The following is a 12,798-nucleotide window of genomic DNA, read 5'->3' as shown; positions in this document are numbered from 1 at the left end:
AGGGTCAAATCCTGGATGAGCTTCAATCCTCTCTACCCGAAGCATTGTTTGGGAACAAGGATTTATGTGGTCACATGGCTGGTTCCCTCCTTGCTATTCATCTCCCTCTACCTCTTTTTCAAACAAGAGGCTTGTTCCCTAAATGAAGATTTTTCTTCCCCCCCCCCCCCCCCCCCCATTTTCCTTGCCATATTCTCATTTGGATATTTGATTGTTAGATGTGTGGCTAAGATAATTCAATATAAGGAAAGTGCAACAATGAATGGTGATTTATTCTCCATATGGAATTATGATGGAAAAATTGCATACAAAGATATTGTTAAAGCAACAGAGGACTTTGACATTAAATATTGTATTGGAACTGACAGTTGTTGCAGCGTCTACAAAGTACAACTACCTAGCGGCGGAATAGTTACTTTGAAGAAGCTTCATGGTGTAGAAGCTGAGGAGCCATCTTTCCTTAAGAGTTTCAAGAATGAAATAAGAGTTTATCAAAAATTCGGCATTGAAACATTGTGAAGCTTCATGGATATGGTTGCTCCTACAAAGCTTGTTTCTGGTTTATGAATACATGGAAAGAGGAAGCTTAGTTGGTGTTCTAAGGAACGACAATGGAGCTAGACGATTGGATTGGTCCAACAGAATACATATCATTGAAGACATAGCTCATGCATTGTTCTACATGCATTACGATTGCAGTCCACCAGTTGTTCACAGGGATATAAACAGCAGCAATATTCTCTTGAACTTTGATATGAAGGCTTCTGTATCAGACTTTGGCATAGCTAGACTCTTACATTCTTATTCCTCTAATCGAACTATACCAGCTGGAACCAATTTATATGTTGCCCCTGGTAAGCATATATTCTTCTGCTCTTTTAGTAATTATTGTTTTGCTCTCTCTGTTTAAGTTGAACTGAATTTGACATTTCTTGGTGGTATATATGTAAATCCAGAATTGGCGTATACAATGATTGTGACAGAAAAATGCGATATTTATAGCTTAGGAGTGGTGGTACTAGAAACAATTATGGGAAAGCATCCTGGGGAGCTTATAACTTGTTTGTCTTCATCAACCTGTTCTGGACAACAAATCATGTTGAAAGATGTATTAGACTCGTGTCTCTCTCATCCAATGGATCCTCCAACTGCCAGTCGCTTGGTTTTGGTAGCAACATTAGGCTTGGTATATCTGCGTTTTGACCTACAATTCCGTCTGACCATGAAGCATGTAGCTTGCGAGCTTGTTGTTCCCAGGCCCCCATTACACATACATATCAGTGCAATTTCATTACAGCAACTACTGAATCAAGAAATTTATATGGTTGACCCGCATTAGGAATTTTACTTATGGATGGGAAATCGTCAAGGTCTATAACCCTTGTTATCTATTCATTTGGTCCAAGAAAATTGTGATAACCTTTGTTATCTATTCATATAGTCCAAGAAAATTGTGATAAAATTTTGTTATTTTTTAAAATTTCTTCTTCTTTCGATTAGTAGTGCTAAATGCTAATAGAGAAGGGCTTCTTTTCTTTTCTTTTCTTTTTTTTTTTTTTTGGGTCAAATAGAGAATTTTTCGCATATAAAATTGGAAAAATAAGCCAAATGCAAATAAAATCCAGCTTACACACATCCTAGGAAGCAAACTTCAGAGGTAGAGTAATTGCCACATTTGACAAGCCTGTAGGTCACTACTCCACCTCCAGTGGGGCTTTTTTTCTGCTTATAGCTAGACGAAGACAAAGAATGATGGGCTTTTATTTGTAGCTCTTGACACATACGTAACATGAAAATTTGGAAAAATTAGCTGTTTATTTATTTTTTTTTTTTTTTTTCGTTAATGAAACCAGCATATGGAGTTTTTTTTTTTTTTTTCTTTTTTCTTTTTTTGGGGTAAATTAACCGATACATAAAGTTCTGTTCCCAATGTTGGTCGGTTTTTATCATACCATACACCTTCAAGCAGCAGTAAACATTATTTATAGTATCACCCTGAATCTATGAACAATGTCAACGACCCTTTCAAAGATCCTAACAAATGCCAATAACTTTTACTGATAACTTTCAAGTCTTATCATGGTAAAATATTCATTTCCTATATATATATATATATATATATATAAAGTTTTGTTATAAAAGAACAAATTAGTATAATAAAAAAAATGTAAAAATAGTATAATTGGAAAAGATAAAATGCAGTTATCCTAATTCCTTTTTCTTTATTTATTTATTTTCATTTTTTGAAATGCTGGTATCCCAATTAACTTCTTAATAATTTTGCAATCTCTAAACTTAATCTTAACAAGAGTTACTCCAACTGAAGTCCTGATCTTTGATCAAGTAAAATTTTTGGGATTGCAATTTACTACCCGCTGAACCAATACTTTATTAGTTGAATTCTTTGTATGTTACTTATAATTATTCAATATTCATAGCTGTTTTTAATTTTTTTATAAAACTCCAATTGTGTATATTTTGTTGTATTAGAGTTTTCATAAATATTTTGGAGAGTTGAAATAGTTTGAAGGTTTTTATTTTTATAAATGATTAATATTTTAAATAATTTTTTTCAACAAATGTATTCTTTTATGAATTGGCCATATATAATTGAGTTGAAATGTTATCATATATATATATATATATATATTCCATTTAATTTTGATAAAATTAAATGATACTTTTCTTTCTTTCTTTTTTTTTTTTTTGAAGAATTAAATGCTGAATACTAACAATTTTTTATTTTTCTTTTTTTTTAATTACCATCGACCCCCACTATGAACATCCTGACTCCGCCTTCTGGTAAATACCCAGCAAGATGTCAGCAGTCCTCGCACCGGTGGCGTGGCTGTTGAGATTTTTCTTCTACACCCACCTAAAGATACTAGGGGCCCAAAAAATGCCAATAGCCTACTATAAGGATCCATGAGAGAGCCTCAACAGGCTATGGTTCTCTTAAAATGGATGTCTAAAGTTATTTCTGAAATTGCAAAACGAACTTCTTCTAAATAAAATGAGTTGTGCCACCATTCCATGTATGCTTATTGAATATGTGAATCCCTACATTTACTTTTTGAAAAAAAAATACTTATGTTATCATTATTGACCATGATTAGTAAAATCTATATCATTTAACAATTTAAATAACTGTTTAAAAGGATTTATTTTTGCAAATTAAAATTTTAAAATAAAAAATAATATAAAATTTATATTATCATGTCAGCAATGATTTTAATAATAATTATAACCAGTGGTAATAAAATAGCAACACTTTTTTTCCCCTCTCAACAAATGAGTTTTAAAGCCTCATTTCCTATAGTCAAAGTGGTAACAACCACTATTTTTGGACAATAATTTGAGTTTGGATCTTTCCTTTGAGATAAAAAAATATAATAGCAATAAAAAGTAAAATGAAATAAATTAATTAATTAATTAATTAAAAAAAAAAAAAAACCGGCTCCTTTCCTTTAATCAAGTTTGCTTGGAAAAACATGGCAAAGAAAAGTCTACATGGAAAATTAGATTTAGATGAGATAAATGGGTCAAACATTACTTTTAGGGTATCAACATGAAATTATATTGATTTGTATTATTTTTATACTTTTTTATATATTAAATAAAAAGATGTAAGAGGTAGGCAGGAGATTCACAATATTGATTCTCAAAACCTAAACTCATTAAGAATTTCAAAATTGTGTTTTTGACTATAAATCATTAAACTATCAAAAATTATAACTTAGTGGAAGGAAATCGATTCATCTTTATATCTATAAATTTGAAAGTTGAGATTTTAATATTGAGAAGTCACTTTATTACCTCGATAATTTCATGCTGTGTTGAGATTTTAATCTTGAGAAGTCACTTTATTACCTCGATGATTTCATGCTGTTAATCCGCATGAGGCTTTGGCTTAATACTTATGATACTACTATAAAATATCTTTTTTCTTAGCAAAAAAAAAAAAAAACAATAAATCATCATATTTTTTCATTTATTCTTATTTATTTATCATTGAGCTTCACTGAATCTAAATTCTCCAGTTGTTCCCGCAGAGACAGATAAGATTGACCCTTTTATTTTATTTTTATTTTTTTTGGTTTTAAATGAACTTATTGGTTTCTATATTAAACATTGTAAAACCGCATCTAAAGGAAGTAGCTAGGAAAACAGCTTTGCCCTTAAAGCCGCCTAATAGAAGTCTAAAATCACAATCCAAAAAGATTGGTTTCTATATTCAATACAATTTGATTCCTCTTATTTTAAAAATATCATTACTCTTTTTTTTTTTTTTTAAGATTTTAAAAAGTCATTATCAATTTTTTCTGCTGAAAAAAAAAAATTGAAGGGTTAAATTGTAATTAGGGTAAACATAAGAAGTTTCATATGAAATATTCCCTAAATTTCATATTACCCTTTTTCTTGTTTTAAATTTTTTTTGCACAAATGCTTTTTTATTTTTAAAACTTTGACCATTGTCTCATTTTATTTTAGTTCCACTTTTGCCCAATTGTGGGACACAAGATGAATTTTATACTTCTCTTTCCAATCCAAGTTTAGTCCATATTAACATGTAAAAATCGTCCCCTTCATGGCATTTTTTCCTCATTTCTCATGCAAGGTATACGCCACAGCATCGCCATCAAAAATTTTACCCTTTTGGTCTCTCACGCCTCTTTTACGTAATTGACCGACTGTGTGCTGCCCCTTATTCTCCTTTTCAATGGCACTACTTGGGACATGAATTGTTACATCCCTTTTACGCTTGTCAGAGTTATATGACTAAATATTACCCTTACCAGGTTTATATTTTATTAATATTTCTGGCGGTGACTGAGATTTTTTTTAGTCTTTTCCTTTTTCTTTTCTTTTGGTACTAAAAAAAAAAAAAAAAAAAAAAAAAAAAAAAAAAAAACATACACCCTTAGTCTAGATGGTTTTTAATTTATGAATTGATAATTTTCTATAGTAAGTGTCCCACACCAGATATCGGTAGTAATCTTTCAAAACTCATCCACCTAAAGTCTATTCTGATAACCGTCACCTTGCAGGTCCGTTAGCTCTTTCATTAACATCTTTTATTTGGTTGGACTCCTGATCTTCTCTATTGAAATTCATGCTTAACGGAATCGAAGGACTTTCCTTTTATACTGCAACGGCCACCACCACCACCACCCACCATGTGGTAACCAGGGTCAACAAAATAAGTGTATAATACTAATCACCCTGTTTTCATTTTTTTGGATAAATTGTCCCCTTTTTATCCATACACATTCAACCAGTTAACATTATTACTAAATCTAGACACAATATCAGTTCTAAGTAAGATTTACGTCTTCACAAAGGAAAAAATAAATCCTTACCAAAACAAACAAATAAACCACATAACAGTTTTATAACTTCAATAAATACAAATCTAAACTTATTGTTCAACACTTTATTCAAATCTCTCCCCTGCATGATTTCTTTTAAATCAAATACTTGCTTCGGGTCTTTCCATCAAATAAAAGCGTCATGTACGAAAGAGAAACAAAATGAGTTGGTCTTAGTCGAATGCTAAAGTGAAGTTTTGTTGTCCATTTATGAACAGGCTAGCTGGTGGCAATAATACTTTTTGAAATAAAGATTTTGAGTTTAAATTTCTTTATTTCCAATATTTAAAAATAAAACAAAATAAAGATGATGTCTAGCTAGTTTACTGATTTTCTTCCCTCTGAAAAAGTTACTACATACCAAAAAGAAGTCTGCATGGAAGATTAGATGACATGGATGGGTCAAGCATCAACACTCATGCAAATGAATCAAACAACAAATGGCAGAAAAATTATGACATTAGTAATAAACTTGTTTGCTACTAATGTGGACCGTTTCTATCCTTCCTTTTAATATACCCAACAATAAGGAAACATATATTTGTCAAAGAAATTATATTTTTGTACCAAGAGAGAGAGAAAAAACAGCATGTGGAAACAATCAATCAGGATTCAGGGCCAGCCGGCTCAAAGTATATAAAAATTTGGCCATTGGCAACGCCCATGCCACCGCTTGGCAACTTTAATCCACTGTCCAGAGCCTGCTCTGCAATCAATATTTATATTTATATAATATCCTTTTTAATATTTCGTAGACAAGTGGAATGTTTTCCTAAGTGAAAAACAAAAAATAAATAGAATAGACATCATCATCAAATTATCATTATTTTATTTTTTTAATTGCAATGTGGAAATCATTAAACTAAGTAGCATTTCACCATCAAAGCAAACAATTTACTAGTAACTAAATCATTATTATTGATTTTTTTCTTTTCTTGTAGTCATTCTTATATATGCCTTAACAAAGTTTAATTTAAATACCATTCTTGTACTCATTCTTACATATGCATTTCTAAATGACTTGACAGCCCTGCAAAACACGTTCTCCTTTTTGAAAGTGCAGTACCATTGATTGTCCAATTCTACGTACGTATGAGAAGAACGCATTAAGAGTCTTTTTTTATGTCTTGTATTTCTATTGCCGTAATAGTTTATTCTCATGGCAAAAAATAAAGGCATAAGAGACCACCTATAAAGGCCTTGCAGTTGCTTTGAATTGGCTCCATCAGTTGTAAACTCTACCATTACCATGGCATACTACAATTCCATTTTCAATATTGTAGTAGCCATGTTGGCTACCACTTTTTTCTGCAGCTATTCGGCTAACTCCAATGTGTCAAGTGTAGCTGTGGAGCAAGAAGCAAAGGCTCTGCTGCAAGCTGGGTGGTGGACTCATGACTCTCTCAACGCCAGCACTCCGGCTCCTTGCAACTTGTCTGGTATTAGTTGCAATCGCTTCGGAAACATTACTCATATTTCTCTACTTCACAATTCCAAGGTGCAAAAAAAGCTTGGCAGATTTCTTAACAGCTCTTCGTTCCCAAATTTAGTCCATCTTGATCTTGCTGAAGCTGGACTCATTGGGAGCATCCCTCCAGAAATAGGTATGCTTTCAAAGCTCACTCACCCGAACCTCTCCAACAATGATCTTATAGGTGATTTACCTCTTTCACTTGGAAACCTCTCCCAATTGTTGAGGCTTGACATTTCTTATAATCATATCAATGGTTTCATTCCTCCTCAATTAGGAAACTTGAGCAATCTCGGTGTCTTAAATTTGAGCTCCAACCAAATTAATGATCGAATTCCTTCAACACTAGGTCTTTTGTTCAACCTCACTCACCTGGATATTTCTTACAATCAAATCAAAGGTGAGTTGCCTAATTCAATGACATGCCTTGATCAGTTAGTTTCCTTGTCTCTGTCCAATAACAAGCTCAATGGGCCATTCCCATCAACTTTGGGTCAATTAACCAGACTAACTACTCTGTCACTTAGCTGGAATCAAATAAGTGGTAAAGTTCCTCCCGAATTAGGAAACCTAAGGAACGTTCAAAGTCTAGACCTTGGTGATAACATGCTTAATGGACCACTCCCTTCAACTTTGGGTCACCTAAACAAATTAACTCACTTGTCATTTTATAGCAACCTAATGAATGGTTCAATCCCTTCACAGATATGGAATCTAACAAGCCTTACTTATCTAGACCTAAGCAATAACCTGGCCAACTACCTCCAGCTCTGGATCAATTAACTAATTTGTCCACTCTGTATCTTGGTTCAAACCAGTTTAGTGGATCCATCCCTTCAGAAATAGGAAGACTAGTCAACCTGTGAAAACTGTATTTAAGTCGTAATATGCTTCCTTCAACATTGTTTGATTTAACCAGTTTGAATCATTTGCTTCTTGACTCCAACCAATTGAACGGATCCATCCCTTCAGAAATAGGAAAGCTAATCAACCTGCAAACTCTATCATTAACTTCTAATATGTTAACTGGACCATTGCCTTCAACATTGTTTGATTTAACCAATTTGAATCATTTGCTTCTTGACTCCAACCAATTGAACGGGTCCATCCCTTCAGAAATAGGAAAGCTAGTCAACCTGCAAACTCTGTCGTTACATTCTAATATGTTCAATCGACCATTGCCTTCAACATTGTTTCATTTAACCAATTTGAATAGTCTATCTCTTTCTTCCAACAAAATTAATGGATCCATCCCCCAAGAAGTTGGAAATCTAAAAAATCTTACCTATTTGTATATTTGGAATAACAACTTAACAGGTCCAATTCCTTCAGCTATTTGTAATTTAACCAAACTGAAAGGCCTGATCCTTGGTCAAAACCAATTAAGTGGTCCCTTGCCCGTGGGGATAGGTAATTTGAAGAATTTAACATATCTGGATCTTAGTTTCAGCAACCTCACAGGTCCAATTTATAGTGGTTCCTTGGAGGGAACCAATTGAGTGGTTCCTTTCCTGAGGAGATAGGGAATTTGAAGAATTTAAGATATTTGGATGTTAGTTTCAACAACCTCATCGGTCCAATCGCGCCGCCTTTTGGTGGTTGTCTAGAGAGCATGAAATATGTGAGAATTAATCCTCAAAACTTTTGTAAAATGTGTTTACTGGTTTGATATTGTGACAGAACAAAGAAGAGGAGAGAAGCTGCAGTTTCGGTTGTTAGTTTTTTGATAGAACGGCATCGTTTATAAAGCTGAAAATATATCTGTTGTATTGCCACATCAGCAAAGTTATTGGGCTCACTTATACGATGCTGTGTCGTTTTGTTTCTTATCATTTCTATCAGTTTTTGATGCCACATCACAGCAAAACGAGGTGTTTTTAAGAGAGGCAGTTCACAAAGAAATATGGTGGTCTTTTTTCAAGCTTAAAATAAAAAAAACAGAGAGAGCAGCTGGTGTGTGTCTTCTTCGTGGTTCTAGAGAGAGAAAGTTCCAGATCAGTTTTTTAGAGAGAGAAATTCCAAAGTTCTTTGTATGGGTTTTTCTACACCTTGTTTTTCTATGTGAAAGAGAGTGGTTTCTTTGTGAAACACAAGAGTGAGGGTGTAATTGGGACTTTGGGATTGGTTTCGGGTTTCTTGTGTGAAATCACCATTGTTGATCTGGTTTTGAGCTTGTAAACACAGATTTTCTTATAGTGCAGAAGCTTCACACTGGAGCAAGAGGACGTAGGTCAATTTCGACCGAGCCTCAATAAAATTTCTGTGTTGATTTGTAGTTTAGATTCTTGGATTTTATTCTTAGAATACATAACAAAATATCTTGATTTGTCGCACAAGAAGTTAAATGGAACCATTCCAAATAAGATATGTACCCTCTCTGTAGAAAGTACTTTGGACCTTAGTTACAATTCCGTTGGTGGTGAAATACCTTCTCAACTCCAAAAATTGAAGAACTTCACCTTCTTATCCCTAGCCTACATCAATCTCAGTGGAAGTATTCCCTCTGCCCTTCGACCTTTCTATCAAATCGACTTGTCTGACAATCGTTTAAAAGGTCCAATCCCAGATGAGCTAGCCAGTCCAGTGGGTGCATTTGTCGGCAATCAAGATTTATGTAGTAATGTCACAGGTATCCATCCTTGCTTTCAAAATAGCCCACCTGGGAAAAACCACAGAAACAAAAAATTCTCTTACATAAACAGAGCCATCGTTCCCATCTCGGTTTTCCTTGACTTGTTATTCGTAATGCTTGGAGCTCTGTTCTATGCCCGTCGAATTAAAAACAATAAAGGTCAACCAGTTTCTGAGACGAGAGTAAAGAATGGAGATATCTTTTTCAATTGGAATTATGATGGAAAAATTGCATATCATGACATCATAGAAGCAACAGAGGACTTTGATATTGGATATTGCATTGGGACGGGTGGTTATGGAAGTGTCTACAGAGCACAACTACGTGGTGGAAAAGTAGTTACCTTGAAGAAGTTGCATGGTTCAGAAGTTGAACAGCCAAATTTGAGGAAGAGTTTCATGAACAAGGTCAAAACATTGACGGAAGTACGCCATCGGAATATTGTGAGACTCCATGGTTTTTGTTTGCACAAAAGATGCATGTTTTTGATTTATGAATGCATGGAAAGAGGAAGCTTGTTTTTTGTCCTGAACAACGATGCAGAGGCTGTGGAATTGGACTGGAGCAAAAGAGTGAATATTATAAAAGGCGTAGTGCATGCCTTATGTTACATGCATCATGATTGCACTCCACCAATTGTTCATCGTGATGTAACCAGCAACAACATTTTACTCAACTCAGAATTGGAGGCTGTCGTTTCTGATTTTCGCACAGCTAAACTCCTTGATCCAGATTCATCAAACCAAACCACAATTGCCGGCACATATGGATATATTGCTCCAGGCAAGTTTATGCTTCTAATTACTAGTTTTTTTTATATTTGCTGGTACTTAATATTTTGTTATTTTTCATGTTTAAAGGAAGTAAGACCAATAATATTTTGTCTAATTTGTTTATCAAATTCTTTAATATTTTATTATCTTTTCATTTTAGATTTGTCAAGTCTAATTGTAATATTAAAATGTTGTTAAGAAATCAGTAGAGCTGCAACAAGATCATTTAAATTTTATCTCATATTTTTATTTTTGATTTCCATTGTAGAGCTTGCCTATACATTGTTTGTGACTGAAAAATGCCATGTTTATAGTTTTGGAGTGGTGGCACTTGAATCGGTTATGGGAAAGCATCCAAAAGAACTGTTGTCATCATTAGCATCCTCTTCCACGCAAAGTCTACTGCTTATTGAAATACTAGACCAACGCCTGCCACCCCCAAGAAGTCGGTCCATTATTCAAGATGTTGTGCTTGTTTCAACAGTTGCATTTGCATGTATACAGGCTAATCCAAAGTGTCGACCAACAATGCCAAGTGTGTCTAAAGAGTTTCTTGCTTGCAGGACACCGTTTGCCAAGTGCTTTCATGATATCTCAGTTGGGCAGCAGCTCATGAACCCACAAGTCTATCTAGATGACCAAATTAATGGGGTTGTCTACAATTAATTCGGTTGAATGATGATTTTTTCTCGTTACAAGGATGTATCTCCATTAGACAGAATTGGTCTTCTTTTTAAAGAGGAACTGGGCCCATTTAATGACCCTGTAACTCACAGCCCCAATATCCATATGAAACATACAATTGGGCATCTCTTTTTCTTTTTTTTTTTATATTTTTATGGAACCTGTCAATCAAGTTATGTTTTAGAATTTGGTCCTGTTATTATTTTTTTATTTTTTTGGGGTACATTGTCCGGTTTTTATCCATACACCTTCAAGCAGTCAACATTATTACTAAAATCTATACACAATATCAGTTCTAGGTAAGATTTAGGATTAGATAAAGGAAAAAAATAAACCCTTACCAAAACAATCGAATACATCACATAAAAGCTTTATAACTTCAATAGAATTGTATCGAATACATCACATAACAGCTTTATAACTTCAATAAATACAATTCTATACTTATTGTTCAACACTTATTCAAATCTCTCCCCTACAAGATCTCTTTTAAATTAAATATTTACCTCGAGTCTTTCCATCAAATAAAAGTGTCGTACAAAAGAGAAACAAAATGAGTTGGGCTTAGGTGAATGCTAAAGTGAAGTTTTGTTGTCCATTTATGAATAGGCTGGTGGCAATAATACTTTTTGAAACAAAGATTTTGAGTTTAAATTTCTTTATTTCCAATATTTTAAAAAATAGAATAAAACAAAAATAAAGATGACGTCTCGCTAGGTTATTGATTTTCTTCCCTCTGAAAATTTAATAATACCAGTCTGAGAAAGGATAAAGAACCCACAAGTTCTATCTAGATGACCAACTTGATGGGTTGTGTACAATTTTAGATGAATGATGATTTTGTCCCGTGATTAAAATTTATCTCCATGAGATGTTCATAATAATAATGCATGGTGCTATAAATACACTATGTTGGCTAAAGTTTAACACAGTTCGGTTCAGGCATAACAAGATCCACAGATTTCATGTTCACATGAACATCAAAACCATGAAAAGTTAGTTATGTTCATGTTGGAGCGGTTGTTTTGTAAAGCCCATTCCCTCCATATCAAATCGTTTTCTTGTAGTTACAGGATCGAGTAGAGCAAAATAGATTGGTATTTTTCATCTTTACATATATATATATATATATATATATGTTGGATTATTTGGAACTCAAAAGACATGAAGCTATATGATAATTAAGAAGAGATTTAGGGACTGATGTCATCCATGGTAGAGAAGGCTCAAATAGCTGAGCTTAACTGGCTGAGACAGGGAAGAAACTGGGTATTATCCTTGACACCATGAATGATATAAGAAACTCACTAATCTTAAAATATAAATTTTTTTTTTTTTTTTGGTACAAAAATAAGGTTCTTATTTGCATTGTGCAAATCAAATAAGGTTCCTTAATTGCTATATCATTAAAAAAAATAAAAATTTTATTGTGTGCCATGTCATCTAGCATGGCCTTTGTTAAATGCCACCAAGACCTCCTGGATCCCATCAATTTACTTTTCATTTTATAAGAAATGATAGAACTAACAACTTATACATTATGAGGATTTTTTTTTTTTAAATGAAAATTATGAGGACATTTTTCTTTTTTTTTTTTTTGAAAATGATTATGAGGACAAATTTAATACTAACATTTTGATTGCTTTTATATGAAATAAATAAGAACTTATAATTTTAGTCCCCCGAGAACAAAAACGAAACTTATTGTTTTCCAAAAAGAAAAAATAATAATAAGAAGAAGAAGAAGACCTTAGATTAGGAATAACATGATAATTACATTTTTGACCAGATATATATATATATATATATATATATTGAGAAAAGAAATAAATAAATAAGATAAAAATCTTTATGATAGACAAAGTCAAC

At 33.2% G+C, this 12,798-nt stretch overlaps 3 protein-coding genes across 3 annotated transcripts; all 3 read left to right on the top strand.

Annotated features, from left to right (window-relative positions):
• The first annotated feature begins 571 nt into the window (after positions 1 to 571).
• On the top strand, positions 572 to 1,339 carry LOC132803592 (MDIS1-interacting receptor like kinase 2-like). Its single transcript, XM_060816832.1, has 2 exons — positions 572 to 854; positions 957 to 1,339. The coding sequence occupies exons 1-2, from the start codon at positions 572 to 574 to the stop codon at positions 1,337 to 1,339; spliced, it is 666 nt and encodes a 221-aa protein (XP_060672815.1).
• A 5,279-nt stretch (positions 1,340 to 6,618) lies between these two features.
• Positions 6,619 to 7,623, top strand: LOC132803590 (probable leucine-rich repeat receptor-like protein kinase At1g35710). Its single transcript, XM_060816830.1, has one exon. It carries the CDS (start codon positions 6,619 to 6,621, stop codon positions 7,621 to 7,623), a length of 1,005 nt encoding a protein of 334 aa, XP_060672813.1.
• Positions 7,624 to 8,661: 1,038 nt separating this feature from the next.
• On the top strand, positions 8,662 to 11,089 carry LOC132803496 (MDIS1-interacting receptor like kinase 2-like). Its single transcript, XM_060816669.1, has 2 exons — positions 8,662 to 10,255; positions 10,514 to 11,089. Exons 1-2 carry the CDS (start codon positions 9,586 to 9,588, stop codon positions 10,909 to 10,911), a joined length of 1,068 nt encoding a protein of 355 aa, XP_060672652.1. The 5' UTR covers positions 8,662 to 9,585; the 3' UTR covers positions 10,912 to 11,089.
• The last annotated feature ends 1,709 nt before the right edge of the window (positions 11,090 to 12,798 follow it).

Source organism: Ziziphus jujuba, chromosome 4, assembly GCF_031755915.1.
Source record: "Ziziphus jujuba cultivar Dongzao chromosome 4, ASM3175591v1".
Classification (NCBI taxonomy): Eukaryota; Viridiplantae; Streptophyta; class Magnoliopsida; order Rosales; family Rhamnaceae; genus Ziziphus; species Ziziphus jujuba.
Note: the sequence above shows the minus strand (reverse complement) of the source record. Positions and strands in the feature narration are given on the sequence as shown.